The following is a 23,427-nucleotide window of genomic DNA, read 5'->3' on the forward strand; positions in this document are numbered from 1 at the left end:
TTTTAATGAAATCAAACAAAGCTTCATTTAGAACCTTTAGACATTAAACAATTTAGACTTAGATTAAACCCTGTTGAAAATTTTGTGAAGATATAAGCAAAGTTTGCAAAGTTATAGAAAAGTATTGTTTATGCCCTTGTTTGCACTTTATTTCCAAACAGGTAGGGCCCAAAATTGCAAATTCAATCCCAATATTTTATGTTTTGGTATAAAACCTTGTAGGACAATATCATAGATATCCAGACATGTTCTCAAGTAAATGTCTATAAACCAGAAAATCCATGTTTTTTGTCCCTTATTTCTAAAAGGTTTTGGGCCATAACCACTTGATCCAAACCCTCCTTGTGAGGTATGGAACCTTGTGATAACAATTACATAGAGATCCATACACTTTTTCTGTAGTTATTGTCTTCAGATAATGATATTGCCACATCATTAAACCAGATGCTCCGCAGGGCGTAGCTTTATACGACCGCAGAGGTTGAACCCTGAACGGTTGGGGCAAGTATGGACACAACATTCAAGCTGGATTCAGCTCTAAATTTAGATTGTGATTAAATAGTTGACACAGCATAGGTTTCTGACACAGAATGAATGTGTTCTAATGAACTTAAAATTTTTGTTTTCTCTTAGAGCAATTCACTATGCTGTTGAATATTAATCCTCTCAAAAAAATGTTTGAAGAAATTTTCTTTTTATTTATGAAATTTAAAATGAGAAAAATTGAACCCAATTTTTTTAATCACATCCCCCTTTCCCTTATTCCAAAACTAATCTCAATTAAAATATTCTAATGGAGTTTGCAACAATAACTACTCATTTAAATACATCATAAAATATTAAGATGTAAAAAAAACTGCTTGTTATCACTGAATGGTAAAGATTATTTTAATTTATCAGTTGGTAGTAAAAAGTGAATATACATTGTGTATTATATATAACAAAGATTTAAGTTGATTCTGGACAAAGAAAGATAACTCCAATTAAAAAAAAATCTTGCTATTGCACAATATTGTGCAATTAGATATTTCTTGCTTACTATTCTGGACAAAGAAAGATAACTCTAATTAAAAAAAAAAATTGCTATTTCACAATATTGTGCAATTAGATATTTCTTGCCATTGTGCAATACTGTGCAATTGAAAAGACTTGCTATTGCACAATACTTAATATAATAATTTTAGAACCTGATTTGGACCAACTTGAAAACTGGGCCCATAATCAAAAATCTAAGTACATGTTTGGATTCAGCATATCAAAGAACCCCAAGATTTCAATTTTTGTTAAAATCAAACTAAGTTTAATTTTGGACCCTTTGGACTTTAATGTAGACCAATATGAAAACAGGACCAAAAATGAAAATCTACATACACAATTAGATTTGGCATATCAAAGAACCCCATTTATTCAATTTTTGATGAAATCGAACAAAGTTTAATTTTGGACCCGGATTTGGACCAACTTGAAAACTGGGCCAATAATCAAGAATCTAAGTACATTTTTAGATTCAGCATATCAAAGAACCCAACCGATTCATTTTTTGTCAAAATCAAACTAAGTTTAATTTTGGACCCTTTGGACCTTAATGTAGACCAATTTGAAAACGGGACCAAAAGTTAAGAATCTACATCCACAGTTAGATTCGGCATATCAAAGAACCCCAATTATTCAATTTTGATGAAATCAAACAAAGTTTAATTTTGGACCCTTTGGGCCCCTTATTCCTAAACTGTTGGGACCAAAACTCCTAAAATCAATACCAACCTTCCTTTTATGGTCATAAACCTTGTGTTTAAATTTCATAGATTTCTTTTTACTTATACTAACGTTATGGTGCGAAAACCAAGAAAAATGCTTATTTGGGTCCCTTTTTGGCCCCTAATTCCTAAACTGTTGGGACCTAAACTCCCAAAATCAATACCAACCTTCCTTTTGTGGTCATACACATTGTGTTTAAATTTCATTAATTTCTATTTACTTAAACTAACGTTATTGTGCGAAAACCAAGAATAATGCTTATTTGGGCCCTTTTTGGCCCCTAATTCCTAAACTGTTGAAACCAAAACTTCTAAAATCAATCCCAACCTTTCTTTTGTGGTCATAAACCTTGTGTCAAATTTTCATAGATATCTATTAACTTAAACTAAAGTTATAGTGCGAAAACCAAGAAAATGCTTATTTGGGCCCTTTTTGGCCCCTAATTCCTAAAATGTTGGGACCAAAACTCCCAAAATCAATACCAACCTTCCTTTTGTGGTCATAAACCTTGTGTTAAAATTTCATAGATTTCTATTCACTTTTACCAAAGTTAGAGTGCGAAAACTAAAAGTATTCGGACGACGACGACGACAACGCCTAAGTGATAGCAATATACGACGAAAAATTTTTCAAATTTTGCGGTCGTATAAAAACCAGTAACGATGGTCATAATTTTGAACGTAAGAATCAAATAAGATTTTCTGCTGGTTCTAATAGTTTCAGTAACAATAACTGACCCATTAGATAAATAGAGAAAATAAGAAAAACAATTAATCTTTGAAACAGTAAATGTAAAAAAGAAAACATGATAAGAATTTCAAGCTGATAAAACACAAGTCCACAAGAGTCTGTAGTATTGCAATCTATATTAAATTTCTCTCAACTTTGTTTTACTTCAAATTTATAGCACTGAAAAAACCCTGAGGATTCAAATCAATAAAAAGCTTTTAGTTTATCCATAATAAAGTGAAAGCAAATTTACAAACTATCCTGATAATGCCATCATAAATAGCATTAAAAACAACAATGCATTCCTGGTAAATAGCTTCCTGTAAAAACCAAGCTGAAAATAGCTAAAAGCCGTCTTCATAAATCAGACATTATTCTGTATATGCTATGCTCATAAATTACTCAAAAAGAAACTGGTAGAATTTGAATATTGTTTTGCAATACTTTGGGGGTAAAACAAAACAGTCAACCAGAAATTTGGAAAGTTTATGAAAGTCTCTGTTGTTGTGCCAACATTTGTCATACAAAAATTAATTTGAAATACATTTTTTTTTTAGGCTTGCCTATAACTTACAATCATATGACACTTTTCAACTTTTTTTTTAATTTGTAGTTTGAAACTTTGCAGATATTGGATAGTAAAATCAATAGAAACCTAGTCTTGGGTTTTAAATTTCAAGGCTGCAGTCAGTAAATCAGAAATAACAATAACTGTACCCTAAAGGTAATAATACTTTCAAAGTAAAATCATTGTGGTTTTATTTTGGTAGTTGTTCCTAAATCTAACTTGAAATGTCCAACAGGCCAAAGTAGAGGCACATCAAGGGTCCTTTTGGCCTTAAAAATGAGATATAACTTAGCTACTGGAATCAAGCTTAAGAATGGTCAATAACATAGTGCAAACTTTAAACTGATAATATCTTTGAAGTATCATACATATTTACATAGATTTATAGCTAAAAGATATCAAAATACATTTTTTCTACTTGAATGGAAAAAATGCATATTTCCCCACAATAGACTAACATTGTGGTAAATTATCTGTTTGGCTCTTGCATGGTCTCTATATAAAGGTGTTCAAAAACTATGCAAAAAAGACGTAAATATATGTATTTTTCACTAAAACACATAGGAGGATCTGTAAGTAACGTCAAAACTGCATATATTCTGATTTCATGGGTAATAAAAACTACTCCTTTTTACTTTTCATTAACAAATTTTAAATAGACATAAATTATAATCTCAACTTTTCAGATTTTAGTAATTAGTAAAGTTAGGCCAATAAAAGCCCTCATTGCATCTTGTCCTTTGGTAACATTATTTATTGCAGCTTTTATCTTTGTTAGAAAATAGATCTTCAAATCATAGACCTACCTTAGATCTTCATTGACTTACTTACAAAGCACACATTTTATACTAGCAGAATGGAAATATCCCATTGAATTTACATATAGAACAAACTTTAACTAATTCTTTTTCAAATGTATAATCCTTTAAGGAATGTATTCCAGTCCATAATATCATGGGGACCTTTTTTTTACTGTACACTATTTTTCTCTGTACTTACCTGAAAATAAAGAATATATTTATTACAAACTGTAAAGAATAGCAAATGAGTTTAGCAAAAATCTAATTAATATAATCATAAACAATTTATCTAATCAAAAGAATCTATGATTTTTTTTGTATATAAGGTCAATATATGGTTATATAAGGAGAAAAAATGCTTAGATCCATGCCCTCAAAGAATCTAACAGTAAAAGCATATTATTAACTGTAAAATTGGTCTTTGATAGCAAAGAAATCTAAATTATACATATATTCAGATTCATTCAAATGGTAATTTACAATCAAACTTTGAACAGGATTGATTTTTTTTTTTTTCAAACTTGCAGTAATCTTTACAAAAATCTGTAGAAAAACTAGAAAAATATGGACTCTTTAGAACACACTCAGTAAGATTCAATCTATCTAGCTATTGAATCATGATCCAATTATGGAAGTTCAAAATGTCGATCTACTCCAAATGTGAATATTTAAAAAATCTTCTGTATGCTTTCATAATGTAAAATGAGGACAAACGATAGTGGCCATGGTACAATAAATTTCAATAATTAAGGTCAACAAAAAGGAAGTGTTTTTTTTTGATAACCTGGTTCATTATTTTAAGAACATTCTTAAACCTTCTACAGAGTAAGAAAAACTGTATGTCCCAAGGCTTACATGCTTATTTGCAACAGAGAACCAAAATGTGGTAAATATGCCACACAAAGCAAAAGGTTCAGCCATATTTGGTTTCATTTGTTCATTAATTTTTCAAAGATTTTCCTAAGAAATTGCACAAACTACGCATACAAGATCAAGCCAATATCTCCAGTTATTACGAGCAAACTTACTGGCTTATTAATAGTTGGAAAAAAAAGTTTGAAAATAATAGCCCTCAACACAAAAAGTAGAAATCATGTGTACCTAATCACCACATAATCACCACATAATCACTTATTTCAACATACAACACAAGTACAGTATTTTAAAATGATATAACTAGGCCATAACTGTTCAAATTCTAAAAGAAGAAAATAAATCCTATAAAAATTTATTAAAGACCTTACCTGTCCAATAAATGTTAAATGAATACTCCAATTTACGTAGTTCACATGGAAGATTAAATCCTTGTAAAATTATATATTTATAGAAAGTAGTGTATAATACTGGTACATGTATGACGTAATCAGATTTTACCTGCTGATATTTGACAGTGCGTTTACACTCTAATTATTTGCATTTGAGCAAGTTTTCATTGAGCTTTACAACTTGACAGATGTTTAAACATAATACAAATCCTCTGCAGTGATCTTACACAGTTTAACTTTAACAGATATTTGACTGAAATGATTTCCAATAGGCTGATGTTTAAACAAGAGAAAGGAATTATCTATTGTCCAAATTTTGTATTGGATCTGATATTGACACAGTCCACAAAATGTTTACTCTTATTGGACCTTGAACTTAATTATAATAGGGTTCATCAAACTATTGTACATATTTGAAAAACTGCTATCAGCAAAATCTGTATACATTCAACTTAAATTCTTTGTATATTTTTGTAAAATAAATAAATAAAAAGCAGCTTTGAAATGAATTTTAGTGGGCAGAATTGTCCAAAACATTTGCAGAAATTTGAACTTCTTTTAAATGGGCAACACTTCCCATTTAAACTTTAAATAGATTTTCAGAAATATGTATATTGATTGATAGATGTTTTACCCCACTTTTAAGACTCCTGGTGACAATGTCTTATTTGTGGTAGAAGCCAAAGGGCCTGATAAAAACTAAACTTTCAGCAGGAACATTTGCAATCATTGCCTATAAAGATGGCAGATGAGAACAATGTAACAAGAGTGTGGCCAACCTTACCTGAGCCCTAAATTATGGAAATACTCTTCTTATTGCTACATCAAACTATACATGTATGTTGTAACACAGTCAATTAAAGATTCTAAATATTTCAAGAATTAAAAAATTATGAGGATTAACTTAAAAACAAGTTGTAATCCAATATAGCTTTGCATTGTCATGATTCCTTCATTTGTAGCTTAAATACAAATGAGATATAAACAGAGGCAATCAGGGAGATTGGCAAGATATATTAGTGTCAGGTTGTTAAAAAAACATTATTTACTAATACCTTGGTACTTTATGTCAGAATCTAGAACAAAAAGAAACATTCATAATTTCTTTAGCTTTAAAACAAAAAAAAATATTGATGATTTTGAGACAAAAGTAAAATGTTAAGATTGCTCTCTCAAACACTCACAATCATATTTGTCATTCAATTAGAAATATTCTGATAAAATAACATCATAAGATTCAACAGAACCTTTTTATGGTATAATGGAGCAAAATTAAGTTATCTTAATCAACCCAACACCATTCCAAACAGACTCTGACATATACAGTAATAAGTGAATATCCTGGAAAATAGCCACAGAGTATCTCTGTAGATTTGACAGACATACTGTATGGCAGCAGAGACCAGATAATAAATTCAATAAAGAGAAGACACTTCTATCAATAACAATTACTGTGCTCAGAACAAACTTTCATGGTAAAGAAATTTACTTAATGAAGAATGAAAAAACATCACTTATGATTCAATTATCTTTATCTTAGGTTCATGTTGTAAATAAAACTGACATCTATTCTCACAATAAAGCCATAACCTGATATATTCAATAATGTTTTAGCTTGGTAGTTATTTTATCGTATCAGTAGTACATGTCTGCAAAACATATCTCCTACATGATGTACATGTATTATAATGGATTCAAAAACTTATAGCGGAGATAAACAACTGAAAGGACCACAGGTTACATATATAATGAGCCTATAAAGAAGAAGAGGCTTTCCTTAATTTCCAAATTAAATTCTCTATTCACTGCACATTCTTATGTACTGTATCTGTACTTTTATGCTGAGCTCCTGTGGAACGGCAACTTAAAACAACTCTCTCAAGTTTTCTACGTCACTTTGATGTAGTTCAAGCCAAGAGCAGAATTCCAGGAATAAACTTAAACATGATCAAATAACAGAAATAATTAATTGGTGTTTATTAAGAATGAATTGAATAGATAAACAAGGCTTTTCTCTCTCCAGAAAATGAACATCAGACAAAATACCTTGATATAAAACAGTATTAATTTTCCACAATATGTTACTAAAAATATTATTTCTTGTACATGTTTACACCAACTTTATGGAAACAGATTGTCAGAATGTATTTGGTAAGATTACAAACATCTTAACAACTAAAAACTCAACTAAAAACTCATCAAGTACAAAGTTTATAATTCAGTATGTCAAACACAATTCATCTTCACAAGACTATCAGTGGGACTAAAATCTAAACAAGTTTAACAGAAGAAACAGAGTTTTCATCTTGAAAAGAAAAGCAGAATCAAACCAGAGGTAGTTTTTTTAAGAAAAATCTGTGGTCATTTAAGATTTATTAGCTGAAAAAGTCACATAAAAACCATACCCGTAGCCAGGGGGGTTCGGACGAACCCCCCCCCCCCCCTTGAAAACAAATAAGCACTGTTAAAGTAAATGTTCTGTTTGAATTGTGACTGTTAAAGTCGAGTTTGTGAGTCAAACAAATCCCCCTTTGGAAATTCCTGGCTACGGGCCTGAAAACTAATGGGAAAGCTTAAAGGAAATAATCCCTCAAAGAATCCATAATATGTAAGTGTACAACCTCAATATATGTGTAATCTTTCTGTTCTGGGTTCAAAGCTTTAGGAGGAATTAATTACAAAAAGGTATCTTCAGTTTTTCGCAACTTTTGGGTTCCCAAGAAAACATTTACAAATTTACAGAAGTTGTGCAATTTATGCAACTCAGCCAAAAGATGAACAAACAGTTCACAAAAAATATCTCACAGAAAAGCAGACATTGAGCAACATGAATACTAATAAAAAAACAGGGTACTGACTAATCCTCTCAGATACAACCTTTATTTTACTCTTGAAAATCTGTTGACAAAACATCATTGCCAACGAATACAAAGCGGTAAAAAAACTGTGAATAGGTAACTATTTTGGCTAAACCCTGAAGACATTACCATCATGTTACAGATTTAATTAACCATACATTTAATGTTAATTCTATAATCTTTATACATGACTAAATATAAAAGAAATGAAACAAACAAAAAATTGTTTTCACTAAAAAAGACAAGATCATTACTATAACAAACTACAGTCGTACAGACATTAAAAATAGAAGAGCATTGTCAGACTAAGACACAACACATTAACTAAGCCAAAGAAACAATAATAAATGTTTTCCTGAAGAACAAGTGAAACCTTTTCATTGACAAATTACAATTGACCCATGGTTAAATCTTTTGTTCAATAATGAACCAATTACCCTTTCCATATAGAAAGCTATTATCTGATCTGACATGACAAAATGAAAAACAATTAAACAAACAAAAAAACCCTGACCATCTGAAAATATGACAAGACAATGAATGAAAAACATAGCCAACAGTAAGTCTTACCAACAATTAAAATCTCAAGTCTCGAACACTACTTAACCAGTTTAAAAACATTGTCACAGGTACATGTTTGTTTTTTTTTAAATATTTTCCGTACATAACAGTTTAGGTTTGTGTACATTATTGAGGCATTAAATTGGTTATTGCATGACTGATGCTTTTTGTAAATTGATATTGATAAACCATCTTTATACTACATTTGTCACATAAGATGCTTGAACAAATTAGAAGAAAACCTTGTAAGAGAACAAATAGCAAAACAGGGGAGCTCTCAAGAGAATTCAAATCTATTTTTTTATCCATATGAAAATACATTTCAGAAATAAAAGATTAAAACCATGATGATGAGATCACTATGCCTATAAAGATAAATGATACAGAAACCCCATTTAACCCAATCTAGTTAAAGATATTTATATGACATTAGCCATCTGAAATTGCTAATATCACCAAGTAACCACCAATTGGGGATTATAAGAAGTTAATTTACTTCTGACAAACCTATAATGTCATATTTTCTTGTCCAATATACATTCTGGTTATTGCTGTGTCATATTAATACCACTAATGTTATCTTATTGTTATAAAGCTTTGTTTACAGAAAATATGATAGTTTTAGAGATTTCTATAATTATAATGGCTTTCCAAACTATTGAACAACCAGTATTGTTAAGTTCTGATGTTTATAAACCACTTGGTAACACTATAATTTATCTAGTTATCAAAGTTTCTGTATGAATTTAGTCAATAAGGTCATTATATTAGTGGACAAATATATATATTCTCCAATAATCTGTAAGTGACAATTATTGATGTAGACAAAGTTCACATACAGGGAAATAGCCAAACAATACAATAACAGGATTATATATAAATGGCCTCAGATCAAGGTCTTAGAGCCAAGTGAACGTTCATATTATATTGTTCCCTCAAAGTCAATAGTCTTTCTCTAAATTGCCATATGTCTAAGTAGTTCTTCAGAAGTGTGGTTCTTTTAAAGCTTTCATCCAGATCCCCTTTAACGTACAAGTTCAAGTTCATTTTAAGTATCTGTGACCTCAATATTAGAGGCTCAACCCTATGTAAGAGTCTTTAGTTTTAAATAAACAGAGAAGGTGTATATGGGAATGGGAGACCCAGATGGCCTGCTTGTAAATATTCTACAAATTCTGCATTTTTTTCAATTTGCAAAGGGACATAACTCAAGAACAATGAAAGTGATACCACCAACATTTAAACTTGATCTTTGTGAACTGGTAATAAGTTTAAGAACTACTTGGAACCCTGTTAGTAACAGTATAATGTAGAACTATTTGGAACTCTCAGAGAAACAGTCAGTTTTATATCTACTTGGAACTTTGATTTTATAAATTTAAAGAGATGCTTTGAACCTAAATACAAATGATCAGAAGATCTCATTATGTTTGGAACTTTGGTAACAAATCTAATTGGTAGATATCTAGAACCAGATGCTCCGCAGGGCGTAGCTTTATACGACCGCAGAGGTTGAACCCTGAACGGTTGGGGCAAGTATGGACACAACATTCAAGCTGGATTCAGCTCTAAATTTGGATTGTGATTAAATAGTTGACACAGCATAGGTTTCTGACACAGAATGAATGTATTCAAATGAACTTAAAATTTTTGTTTTCTCTTAGAGCAATTCACTATGCTGTTGAATATTAATCCTCTCAAAAAAATGTTTGAAGAAATTTTCTTTTTATTTATGAAATTTCAAATGAGAAAAATTGAACCCAATTTTTTAATCACATCCCCCTTTCCCTTATTCCAAAACTAATTTCAATTAAAATATTCTAATGGAGTTTGCAACAATTACTACTCATTTAAATACATCATAAAATATTAAGATGTAAAAAAACTGCTTGTTATCACTGAATGGTAAAGATTATTTAAATTTATCAGTTGGTAGTAAAAAGTGAATATACATTGTATATTGTATATATATACATTGTATATTGTATATAACAAAGATTTAAGTTTATTCTGGACAAAGAAAGATAACTCCAATTAAAAAAAATTCTTGCTGATATTTCTTGCTTACTATACTGGACAAAGAAAGATAACTCTTAATTAAAAAAAATAATTGCTATTTCACAATATTGTGAAATTAGATATTTCTTGCCATTGCACAATACTGTGCAATTGAAAAGACTTGCTATTGCACAATACTTAATATAATAATTTTAGATCCTGATTTAGACCAACTTGAAAACTGGGCCCATAATCAAAAATCTAAGTACATGTTTAGATTCAGCATATCAAAGAGGCCCAAGAATTTAATTTTGGTTAAAATCAAACTTAGTTTAATTTTGGACCCTTTGCACTTTAATTTAGACCAATTTTAAAACTGGACCAAAAATTAAGAATCTACATACACCGTTAGATTTGGCATATCAAAGAACCCCAATTATTCAATTTTTGATGAAATCAAACAATGTTTAATTTTGGACCTCGATTTGGGCCAACTTGAAAACTGGGCCAATAATCAAAAATCTAAATACATTTTTGGATTCAGCATATCAAAGAACCCCAAGGTTTCAATTTTTGTTAAAATCAAACTAAGTTTAATTTTGGACCCTTTGGACCTTAATGTAGACCAATTTGAAAACAGGACCAAAAATTAAGAATCTACATACACAGTTAGATTCGGCATATTAAAGAACCCCAATTATTCAATTTTGATGAAATCAAACAAAGTTTAATTTTGGACCCTTTGGGCCCCTTTTTCCTTAACTGTTGGGACTAAAACTCCCAAAATCAATACCAACCTTCCTTTTATAGTCATAAACCTTGTGTTTAAATTTCATAGATTTCTATTTACTTATACTAACGCTATGGTGCGAAAACCAAGAAAAATGCTTATTTGGGTCCCTTTTTGGCCCCTATTTCCTAAACTGTTGGGACCAAACCTCCCAAAATCAATATCAACCTTCCTTTTGTGGTCATAAACATTGTGTTCAAATTTCATTGATTTCTATTTACTTTAACTAAAGTTATTGTGCGAAAACCAAGAATAATGCTTATTTGGGCCCTTTTTTGGCCCCTAATTCCTAAACTGTTGAAACCAAAACTCCCAAAATCAATCCCAACCTTTCTTTTGTGGTCATAAACCTTGTGTCAAAATTTCATAGATTTCTATTAACTTAAACTAAAGTTATAGTGCGAAAACCAAGAAAATGCTTATTTGGGCCCTTTTTGGCCCCTAATTCCTAAAATGTTGGGACCAAAACTCCCAAAATCAATACCAGCCTTCCTTTTATGGTCATAAACCTTGTGTTAAAATTTCATAGATTTCTATTCACTTTTACTAAAGTTAGAGTGCGAAAACTAAAAGTATTCGGACGACGACGACGACGCCAACGTGATAGCAATATACGACGAAATTTTTTTCAAAATTTGCGGTCGTATAAAAACTAAATAAAAATCTAAAGGATCATACCTAACAAAAGTATATCCACATCTTATTAGAACCAATAATTGATCAAACTAGAGAATAATTTGTATTGTCATCTTAAAGTTTTATAAAAACAGCTGAAGTTTTAAATTAAAATTAACAGTTCACTTTGTAATAATCACCATAATCATCAAGTTTACACCAAAGAAAGGATTAAACGAAAAAACATGATGTTTACTCAAAGCTGTGTTCCATATAACAAATAACAGACAAACAGAAAAATCTGAAGATAAGGATTAAAAGCATCAATATAATTGAACATGTTAGATTTTATATAATTCTATCTGCAAGTTTATAAAGAGTGTTGGTCATGGCATTGTCTATCATTCTAAACTCATTGTAGCTCTATTATTCCTTAACTATTTCTATCTGAACAATAAAAATACTGTCAATTCAGACTTAATTGTATGTGTTATTATTGCAATTGTTCATCAACAAAATGTGAGATTAAGGTATGTTATAACAGGCTGAATACAAACAATACAAATGTAATACAAAATGCATTTCTTAAATTAATACTTTGATTCCATTATGCATCCAGTTAATGTAATTGGATATTGTAGATTTCTCATGCTTTACCATGGAATTAGGTTAACATTGCTGAATTTTAGTCACCCCTCCTTTATAACAAGCTATCATTTTGGATTGACAGTGGTGGATCCTGAGAACTTTTTATAAGGGGGAGCCCACTGACTGAACTGGAATAAAAGGGGGGCCTCCAGTCATGCTTCAGTTATTCTCTATGTAATCAGACAATTGTTTTACCCTTAGATTTGTCTATGACTAAACCATTATATCCTGGTATAAATTGGATACACCAAATAAAGCTCACCCTTCTCATGTGTTTAGCTTATATTTATAATGAATATCTTGTTACATTTTTTCTGGCTAACAAATCTTGTAATACAAAAGAAATGTAAATTATCACCCTCTATATTGTGCTATATATCTAAGATCTATAATAAAGGTTTGGTCACTTGATATAATGTGAGATAAAGAATGCTTGAGACAATAAACACCATATGCTTCCTACTTAACTCAATATTATCTAATTATACTTTACTGACTTAATGCTGACCTTCACACAGTTTATTATGAGGAAGATAATAATCATCTTGTTTTCAGGGGTCAATGCCTAACTTATGGAGGTACATATATTGTGAATGAGGCCCCTCTCCTTATTAAAAATTCTGGATCCTTACATACTGTGGATTCATTATTATTCTTTGGATACCAATTTTCCTGGATTTTGTGGGTATAGGTGAACCATGAATTAAAATGTTCAACAAATTACATACTTTCTACAGGCTTTGTTTGCAGAGATTTACAAAACCACAGAATCAAATATCAATTTTCATTAATCCACGAAAATTGATACCCACAAAAATAAACCACTCAACAGTAGTTTTGCATTTAAAACTTAAGTTTCACCAAAGAGAATTAAAATGCCTTAACTTTATTAACCAAATAATTATTGTTATGCAACTTTCTATTTGTAAAGCTAAATCAAAGATTGTAAAGCTAAATCAAAAAGGGTTACATGACATGCAAAGTAGGGAGACCATGTATTAGGTATTGGTTGCCATGATCTGTACAGGCAACATGTATGATGTAGTTGTAGTGAGCTGCAGTGGTTATTGTAGGAATAAACTGCAGTATTATCTGTACTGAGAGAGTAGTAGTACTAAACTCAGGAGCAGACCCTGTCATTTAAAAAGGGAGGAGGGGTCCCAACCCAGGATAATAGGGGGGGGGGGGAGTTCCAACCCAGGATAAAAGGGGGGGTTGGTGTTCCAACCCAGGATAAAAGGTTGGGTCCAACCATATGTCTCCATTCAAATACATTGATCTTTCAAAAAAAAGACACCCCCCCCCTTTTCCTGGAACTGCAGTGGTCTATTCATGAAGGTCTTTGTAGTACTGAACTGTCGTAATCTTTACAGACTTGGAGAGATCATAGTTGTACTGAATTGCAGTGGTCGTACAGATAGATCTTCGTTAGAAATTATCTGCAGTGTTTAGGCTTTGCAGCAGCAACAACAAGAAATAGCTTTACAAGATAAGACTGTAGGGAGAGAGACCATGTATCTGTAATAGTTATAGCTAGAGATACTTAAGTCTCCTTTTATACTTTATGATTCAAATCAAACAATAGGTCAACAAGATCATAAAACAACCTAAATTTTCAGTTGCACTTCAATATTTAAATGAAATATTGATCATATTAAGTTTCACAAGATACAGAACAGCTGTTGTTCAGTTTATTCTGCATACTAGTTTTAAATCTTTATTTCTAAACTCGGAACATTATTAAGCCTTGTTGTCTCTATCAGTTATTGCCAGTTAATACAAAGCTTTACTAAGAAAAAAGGATATGGGAATTCATTGGCAATGCATGGCTTGACCTTTAAAGAAAAAATGAATATGGGATTTATCATATACAGACACTTTTTAAGTTTTTTTTTATCTTGATCATTGATAAAAGGTTTTTAACATTGAACCACAGTAGTTTTATAATATTAAACATTTGTGTAATCAATACACCTAAACTTTAGGTTGTATTCCAGATAAAAATCACAATAAAAAACGTTGATATTCTCTATGAACTATATGGTCCTTGAAACATAAGGTATTTAACATTAGAATATGTAGGCCAAACAGTATGTTGTTTGCTGATCTCAGGTTAAAAACCCTTTTTAAATAATTCATTTATTGTGTGGTCTCTGGTAGAAAAATATAAAACAAGAACCTTAAGAAAACACACAGAGAAATATTGTTCCTTTTTATTGTCTTATCAAGCACTAGTAGGAGCCATACAAAGCTGACAAGTCATAGTTTGTACATGTATTAACAAAAACAAAGTTATATAATATATATATATACTGTCAACCTATCACATTATTGATTGATTGGTCATTGATGTCCAGCAGTAAATTGTAAATGCATATTCAGGACAATAACATGCTTATAAATGAGAAGCACAAATTCGGACCCCAAGTCATCCAATCTACAATCTAATGATAAAGTCTTTGATTTGACCCAGTCTGGAATTTAACCTATCACCACCTACACTCATGAAAAGCATGTTGCTATCATAACATTTACTGGTTTAGTAATCTCCTTTTATCATTTGGTTGATTTTTATATAATTTAAAGCACCGTTTTTGGGCTATTTCGTGGCGGTCAGTTTTTAATGGAAAACACCAGGACCTCCCATAGGAAAACTGACCTAATCCTTGTCCATTAAGATTGGAGTAGACTGCATCTGCATGAGCAGGGTTGTATCTCATAACCTCAGTGTTGACTGGCTAGTGAATACAGTAGTAACTTAGATCACTCGCCATCAAGGTCCCAATACAAAATGATAATCATCTGTGTTAATGTAGCTGTCCAATGTCAGAATCATAGTTATCATCTTAGTTGTTAATCAGAACTTACACGAGCTTGACACATTGGTATGGACACTTGCTTATTGTTAAAGACCATACGTTGATTTCCATTTATCCCATTGATATTATAACCCAGAACTCCAACAGATGCTAGTTTCTTAAGACAGAAAGCTCAAGATTTAAAAGAGTATGAAGGGCTGAATAAAGTGTCATATGACAAGGTCTCCCTCTGTTATGGACTGGTTGATCTATATGTGACACATTCCTCTAGAGTTTGTTCCAGTTCACAGTCAATGTGTAAATAATTACCATATCAATACAACAGTATTGAACATACTAAACAGTGTAATATCTATCATGCATATCCTATTCCTAATGACTATCCAATAAACAGATGTTTTCTTAATTTATTTCTAAACTCTTTACACCAGTACTTATGTACTACAAGTCAGCAAAATTAAATCAATGGAAAATGAAAATTAGTTTGTGTTTCATGAAAACAACCATCTACATGATTGACAATATTAGAGCTCAATAAAACAGTGATAGTCATCACTACCCACTAAACATTGGAAATCATGTGCTATTTTATGGCATTGGAAACCTTTTAGAAACTATGTTATGTCAATCCCCCACATATGTGTCTTCTATAACAAATAACATGGGAATTCAGAGGCAACTAATTGTTTAGTATGACACCATGGATCTAGTGTTACTCAAATCCAATTTATCTGCTAAAATGTTGTCAATAAAAAAGAAATAAAATCATGGAATAAAATCATGTTCAAGATTTGTATATAATATCTAGTGACAAGAACAGTGAACATTATGTTTGTTTTTGGTTATATTATGAACGCATTTTATAATCCATATTTGAGCTGTTTTTCTTTTTTATTATCTATATTGTAAATGTTTATTGTTCTTATCATTGCACTAAATTTACCAATAAATAATGAATAATGCATCCTCCATTGGAAATAAAATTTATCTATCTCTCTATCTATAATTGTGATAATGAATCTCATGGGAAGACAGATAATTATGTTTATGAAAGACAAAACTATCAGAGGAAAATCAATGATTTTTAAAGTAAAGAAGTGGGTAATTCAAGAAAACATAAAAAAAAAAAAACATCTTTTCCACTATCCTGGACCTGACACTGAATAGTTCTTTAGACTGCTTGCAATAAATGGTCACCATAAAGTTCTGAAGTCACAGAACAGCTTTTCATGTTTCAAACAAACTTTTAGTTCAGTCATTCAGTTTTTGTAAAATTATTCAAAAAGATTATAATAGTTAACCAACTATAATAATTGCTAAGGTTATTTTGCTGAAACATGTATCTTACATTTATGTTTTTTCTTTAAAGTGAATGTTGGCTATCAAAGTATAAAATTCTAAGCAGCACTTGAACATCAAGTAACATATGGAAATATGATAACATCACTTCTGGTCTTTGATAAAAAAAAAATCCTGAACATTAGGATAAGTTACATGTGACATATGTGTGTCACTTGTTCAAAGGCTCTCAATATGTTCAGCTAGTTAGTTTTCTTTTTTTGAATTTTGTTCTGTTTTGTCATTTGATGGCTTTATATAGCTTACTCAATGCATATACAATTTCGGTTTTGCTCATTGTTGAAGGTAATACAGTGACCTACAGTTCTTCATCTCTGGGTTTCTTCAGGAGAGTTGTCTATGATGATTGGCAATCATACCATATCTTATTTTTTTCAAATCTACTTGTATCTGTATAAGTATGAAAACAAAGTATGAATTCCAAGCAGAGAACAAAAACTGTTGATGTCTTTAGCATTTTTGAAAATGAATTTAATAAAAGAATAGATGCATTTAAATTAAGATGTCCAATATTATTGTCAATTAGAACGAATTTTTAGCATTGATAAATCTCTGCATAAGAAAACTATACAACTTTATATTATTTTTTATAACTAAAATAAGTTGAATCAGCTGTTTATTTCCCTGGATAAAAAAAAAAAGTATGAATTCCGTGAAATTTAATGTAGTGTTGTTCGGAATTGACATAAAAAAAAAGAGTTTTCAGAGAGTAAGTGATAAATTGCTTGGTAATTGTCCGTTGTACTTTGGAACTTGTATAAATTACAGTAACAGCTCAATAAAACATCAATTATTCTCTATTCATACAGACCATGTGTCTTTGTATCTCAAAATCCTTGGACTTTTCTATATTATAACACTTACCTACAATAAAAAGATATAAATATGTTTATTTAAATCATGAGTAAGCATCAAATTCTAGCTATCAATGTTATAATCATAATGAGAGCACAGAATTAATCAATATGGACACTAAATAAAATTTGAATCCACTAATAGAGCTCTTTTGCAATGACCCTTGGATCACAATACCTTTGTGGGTCTCAGTGACATAAATGTTGAAGTTCTGTATTTAATCCTACAAGATGATGGTTCAGAACAATTTTTACTAATGTTTTATTGTTCTTGGCCTTAAAAAGTCATAGACCATTGTATTAATTCAAGGGTCTAGTTAGTCTCTCACTATCAAATTATATAAAATTTGTATGGAATATATTCGATTGATAGTTTCATAACTTTATATTTGTCATAGTATTTCATTATTGCTCTCTCCTGTCAACCCATGTTTTATATTATGTAATATATGTTGTTAATTTTGCCATAGTATGTTTATTGTTCAATCTGATGACATAGATTCTATATGACCATAATGGAACGACCTTGCAAAGACCAGGTTGTTAAAAATCCACCTCATCAGAAGGCCATGATTAAAGCTTTATGCAAACTTGTTTGAGATTTTGATGAAAATTTTGTGAAACTGTAAAATATTTTAGCAAGCACCAGAGATCCAATGAAAGTTAAACATCATTTCAGTAGACAATAGTTAATCTGTTTCATTTTAACAATACTTTTTCATGACAAACAATCAAATAAACTGTGTAAACTTGTTATTTCATACAAATAATTCAATAGCTATACCACTATTTCATACAAATAATTCAATAGCAATGGCATTAGATTTAGTGTTATTGAAATCAGAGAGGACTTGCTAATTTTTATAAATAACTTTGCTGATGGAATCATTATAACGTGATTGTATTCTGGCATGAAAACTTTATAATCAGTCTTTCTTAAAACAGTATTAACAGGCTTTTTACAAAAATATAAGAATATTCCTAGAAAATGAACATCAAAATTTCTAAACACAATTCGAAGATAATTCAAAAACATAAATCATTTATGGAAATTAATAAAATAAATTAATAACATAAGGTTCAAAGTTTAGATAGAGTTCAGTTATAATATGAATGATCTTATTAACTACAAAATTACATATTTATCCAATAATAGAAAGAGAATAATCAATGGATATAACTACAGGTTGTATTTGGTACTCTTCAGACCACCAAATAAGGATCACAGGAAACTTGTTTTCTATTAATATGGGTTAAAACTTATTTCAACTAGAATGTATTAAAAGTACATGGATTGCCCACTCACACTATCATTTTCTAAGTTCAGTAGACTGTTATATTGGGTTAAATACTCTAATTTGGCATTAAAATTAGAAAGATCACATCATAGGAAAATTGTGTTGGACTTCAACTTCCTTAATAAAGGGCTGTGCTTTAGCGCATGATACGCCCGTTGCTCTTTTAACTTGTCTTTTATGCTTTAAATGAATTTATATGATCAACTAGAAATAGTGTGAGCCCTGTCAAATACACCCCCCCAAATAATAAATAAAAATGCACAAAAAAATTGGCACTATTAAGGCTACCTCAAATTTAACTAAGTTTGTTGTCTTAATTTTTCATACATACATAAAATTTTGTGAAAGTGTTAGTTATTGTCCCAAAATTGAAATATCCCCCCTTTTTTAAGCATAAAAATTCATAACACGGAAATGTAAAATCTGAAATTTATAAAAATTGAAAGGGAGCTTACATCAATAGATATAAACAATTCACCAAAGTTTCATGGACATTGGTGAAAGCCTTTTTGAGTTATTGTCCGAAGTGTTAAAAATCACCCTTTTTTTATGAATAAAGCCCCATAAATCCAAAACTTAAAATCTGAAATTTATAAAAATTGAAAGAGAGCTTACATCAATAGATATAAACAGTTCACCAAAGTTTCATGGACAGACGGACAACAGTATACCATAATACGTCCCGTCCCAGGCGTATACAAACTGAACCTTGACCAAAAACTTTAATCTGAAGTGAGGGATAGACAGACAAATGGACAGATTAATGAATGAACTGATGAACAGACCAGAAAACATGATGCCCCTCTACTATGGTAGATGGGGCATAAAAATCAATTGAGAAAAGTAAGATTGTTAATAGAAATACATTTATCATTAGGACGGCAAAGTTTTTTAAGAAATTGAAAGTGAAGCGATAGACTTTTATAAATATATAAATATGACCCTTAGTTGACATCTAATGGAGCAGCAAAATGGGAGATCCTCATAATTCATTTCTATATAATTTTGTAAAAACATGAAAGTCAATAGTAATATTCAGTATCTGAACTTTTTTTTTTTTTTAAAGATATTTAACAATTTATTATAAGAGGAGGGGGAAGAGGGTGGATATAAATACCATCTTTTAAAAAAAATATAAAAACCTTAGGTGCACAAGAAATGTCTTTGCATGACAAACAAGAAAATATATATAGATATTATATATGGTTTAGGATGGATATAAAATTGTCACTAACAATCAATTATTTGACATTGATGTCAAAGGTCAGAGACTTAAAACAGATTTCTTGTTGTTTGGTTACAGTCTTTATTACAAATTATTGTCCTTTTACTACTGAGTGATACTAAAGGTGTTTTGTAAAGAGCAGATTATTGCTGACCATTAAATCTGAATATACCCATGGTTTATATGGAAGTTTTGGTTAAGTCCTACAGATTATTGACAGGATGATCTTCTGTGTAAACATAGTCCTTTCATTTCTCTCCCACATATGAATGTTTAGTCTGTCTATGTGACTTATTATAAATTCCTGATCCCATAACAGTCCTTTTTGAATAAGAGATATCTAATAACAGTAAATAAACTTGAATACCTAGTAATACAGATATTTGTCCATTGATTTGTCAGGACAGAAGTAACATCTAACTGATGAATGATTAAATCAAGGACATGTATAATGCATGGAACAAATATATACAGGTTGAAGACAGTATTCTGAGGTTGCGTAAAAAAACCAATTCCAGTTAATGTTATTACATCATACATGACATGAATGAGGAGAAAAACATATCTGCAGCAAAGAATTAGCTTTGAAGAAAGTTATATATCAACCATATTGAGAAATCCTGCACATTTTCATGTTCCTTGATCAACTTGTACATGTATGTCACTTATTAGCTCAGAGCTAACTGTAATACATATCTCACATCTTGAACAGGCATTATAATACTATAACTTTCTGTAAGTGTACTTATTATATGGGTGCAAAGTAAAGTTAACTTGTTGACCTTGAGAACTGACCTTTTTAGACATCAATGTACAGAAACTTAATCTGAGAGCACAGTGAAAACAAATGGTATACCAGTAGGCTTATATTATAATCTTATACAATACCCTAAGGCAAGTGTACTAATAGATCTTATAATAAAGTAACGATAGGTGATTTGTCTTACCTTAAGAAATTTTTTCCCGTCAGGTAAAATGTCCACCTAGCTTATCACCCTTATGATAAAGAAATGTATAGTGTAATGTTATCTGGTAGCTGATTAACAAAAAAAGATGAACACTAAGTGGGAACTCTGTAATAATATCTGTGATTTTCATAGTAAATCGCAACTTTCTCAAATAACTGCATGTACCAGTATTACACTTTTTCACTATAATCGATACCTGTAGCAATAAACAGGTAGGATTTCATGGATCCTTAAATAACTACATGGCTTACACCTGTAGCAATGAACAGGGGGTTTCACAGAACTTCAAAAGACTGTCATTTTATTCAATATTCTCCGTCCCTGTAGCATTGATCAGGGGGATTCCTGTGACAGACCCTCAAATGACTATCATTTTATTGAATTTCATCAATTCCTGATCCTCAAATAACAATTTGTTCGATGTACTAGGTCACTGATCAAGGAAGTCAGGGGGAAATCCACATTCCCTGAAAGGACTATCACTTTATTAAATGTACTTAATCTCTGTAGCAAAACACAAGAGGAATCCACATGTTCTCAAAGTACTATCTCTTTATTCAATGTTCTTGGTTCCAATATAGCAATGAAGAGGGGGTTTCCACAGATCTTCAACTGACTCAATTTATTCGATAGAACGTACTCAAACCTTGTAGCAATGAAGAGGGGCATTCCTTAGACCTTCAATGTACATCATAACACATTGAAAAGGAGAAAAAGTTGAAAACTGTTTTTAATAACTTCTTTGCAAAAAGAGGGTTCATGCCCCCTTCACCTAAGGAGGGGTTAAGGTTCCAATCAGAAGAAGTCAACATGGTCAAATTAAAACGGATTCTTTCCAAAATGAGGAAGGCTAGGAATAAGACGACTAGTGTTTGAATTGAAACATAAGAGTGTCAGTCATTCAATTTTGTTGCAATGCTGCTACAAGGAAAGAATTTTCAGGGTTCAAAATAATATAGTTTCATCTGGAAAACAAACTTTGACACAGTCCTCTACAATTTGACTAATGATAAATCAACACCTACTGCCACTATAACATCAATATACAATCAAACTTGTCTACTGGTATCAAATCTAAGTGAATAGAAAACAATGAATCTTATCATTAACAAATCATGTAAACAAGTCTGTCCTTGGTAATAATATAAACATGTTGATGTTTACTAAACAAGTGGTCATTTGCATTTTCTGTCAAAGGTCTGTTAGTTATCAAGAAACCTTTCTTATCAACTATGTCACACACACAGAGAGAACTGAAAAACATAAAGGATTCACTACCTCCATATCATTTATTTGAAATATTATATTTGTAGGACCCTAAAATGTGATGGGGATGCTAAAACACAATGGTCATGCTAAAAAACAATGGTCACACTAAAGTGTAATAGCCTACTGTTAAGTGCAATGATTGGATACGCTTAAGTGGTATGGTCTGAACTAATTATTTGAACACTGTCTGTTAGGTCCTATAACACAGCATTTATATTCTGTTTGTCAAATCTTATCATGCATTCAAAGACCTACTGTTATATTCATAAATTGTATGTCCTGGGGCACTATGTGCATATCAGGTGCACTATGACCTGCTGTGATATTTGGTTTATGCATCAGTAATCTATAACACTGTGAACTTGTTCAGTGAAAGTTCTAGAGTTATTTTAATGATAGAAACCAGATGATGACAAATGATCCCGAATCAAACAGTATAATTAATCTGATGTTTAGATTTCTATCTTTTTGTGATTTACATCCCATCTTATTCTCTTAATGAAAATGAGATACTATTTCTTGATGCATTGGTTGTAGTATTGATTATTTAATACAATGGAAATTCATGGACACCAACAGATCATGGTCATGAACATTTGGTTAACCTAGGTGTACTGATGGATGATTGTGACATGATATATATTAGTTTCAGCTGATGTATCAAAACTCATTTACTTTTGGCACCCACAGGAACAGTAGCAATCATAAATAGTATGACTAGAGACATAGACACATGGAAAGAAAACATCAACCAAAACACTTCATGAAAATTATCTTTGAAGAAAGAGCCTGATACAGTACATCCACTCTCCAGTAACCTCTTATCATTCAGGTAAAGATCTTGCACCCATATAACATGAATGGTCAGTGCCTTAGTTTAAATTGACTAGGTGATAGGTCAAGGTTGTGCTGGTTTACAGATGATTATAGGTGTTAATCCATAGCATCACTGTATATATAATGTATAGCACAAGTCAAATTTTTGTCAAATTCTAAATGTGCATCCAAAAGTGGCAAATTAATCAACTTATTGATGGTGGCTGCA

General features: G+C 30.9%; 1 protein-coding gene across 10 annotated transcripts in view; it reads right to left on the minus strand.

Annotated features, from left to right (window-relative positions):
• LOC134706871 (5'-AMP-activated protein kinase subunit gamma-1-like) overlaps window positions 1-23,427 on the minus strand; it is a 170,114-nt gene that overhangs the window by 62,567 nt on the left and 84,120 nt on the right. The window contains exon 1 of one of the 10 annotated variants that reach the window (XM_063566200.1): window positions 20,941-20,984. The exons of 7 other annotated variants lie outside the window; for them this stretch is intronic. In XM_063566200.1, the coding sequence (XP_063422270.1) occupies window positions 20,941-20,952 (12 nt within the window). In that variant the 5' untranslated portion in view covers window positions 20,953-20,984. Of the gene's footprint in view, window positions 1-5,099; window positions 5,120-5,229; window positions 5,368-20,940; window positions 20,985-23,427 lie in introns of those variants that run through there. 2 more of the 10 variants (XM_063566203.1, XM_063566202.1) reach the window with 2 other exon arrangements.

Source organism: Mytilus trossulus, chromosome 2 (genome assembly GCF_036588685.1).
Source record: "Mytilus trossulus isolate FHL-02 chromosome 2, PNRI_Mtr1.1.1.hap1, whole genome shotgun sequence".
Lineage (NCBI taxonomy): Eukaryota > Metazoa > Mollusca > Bivalvia > Mytilida > Mytilidae > Mytilus > Mytilus trossulus.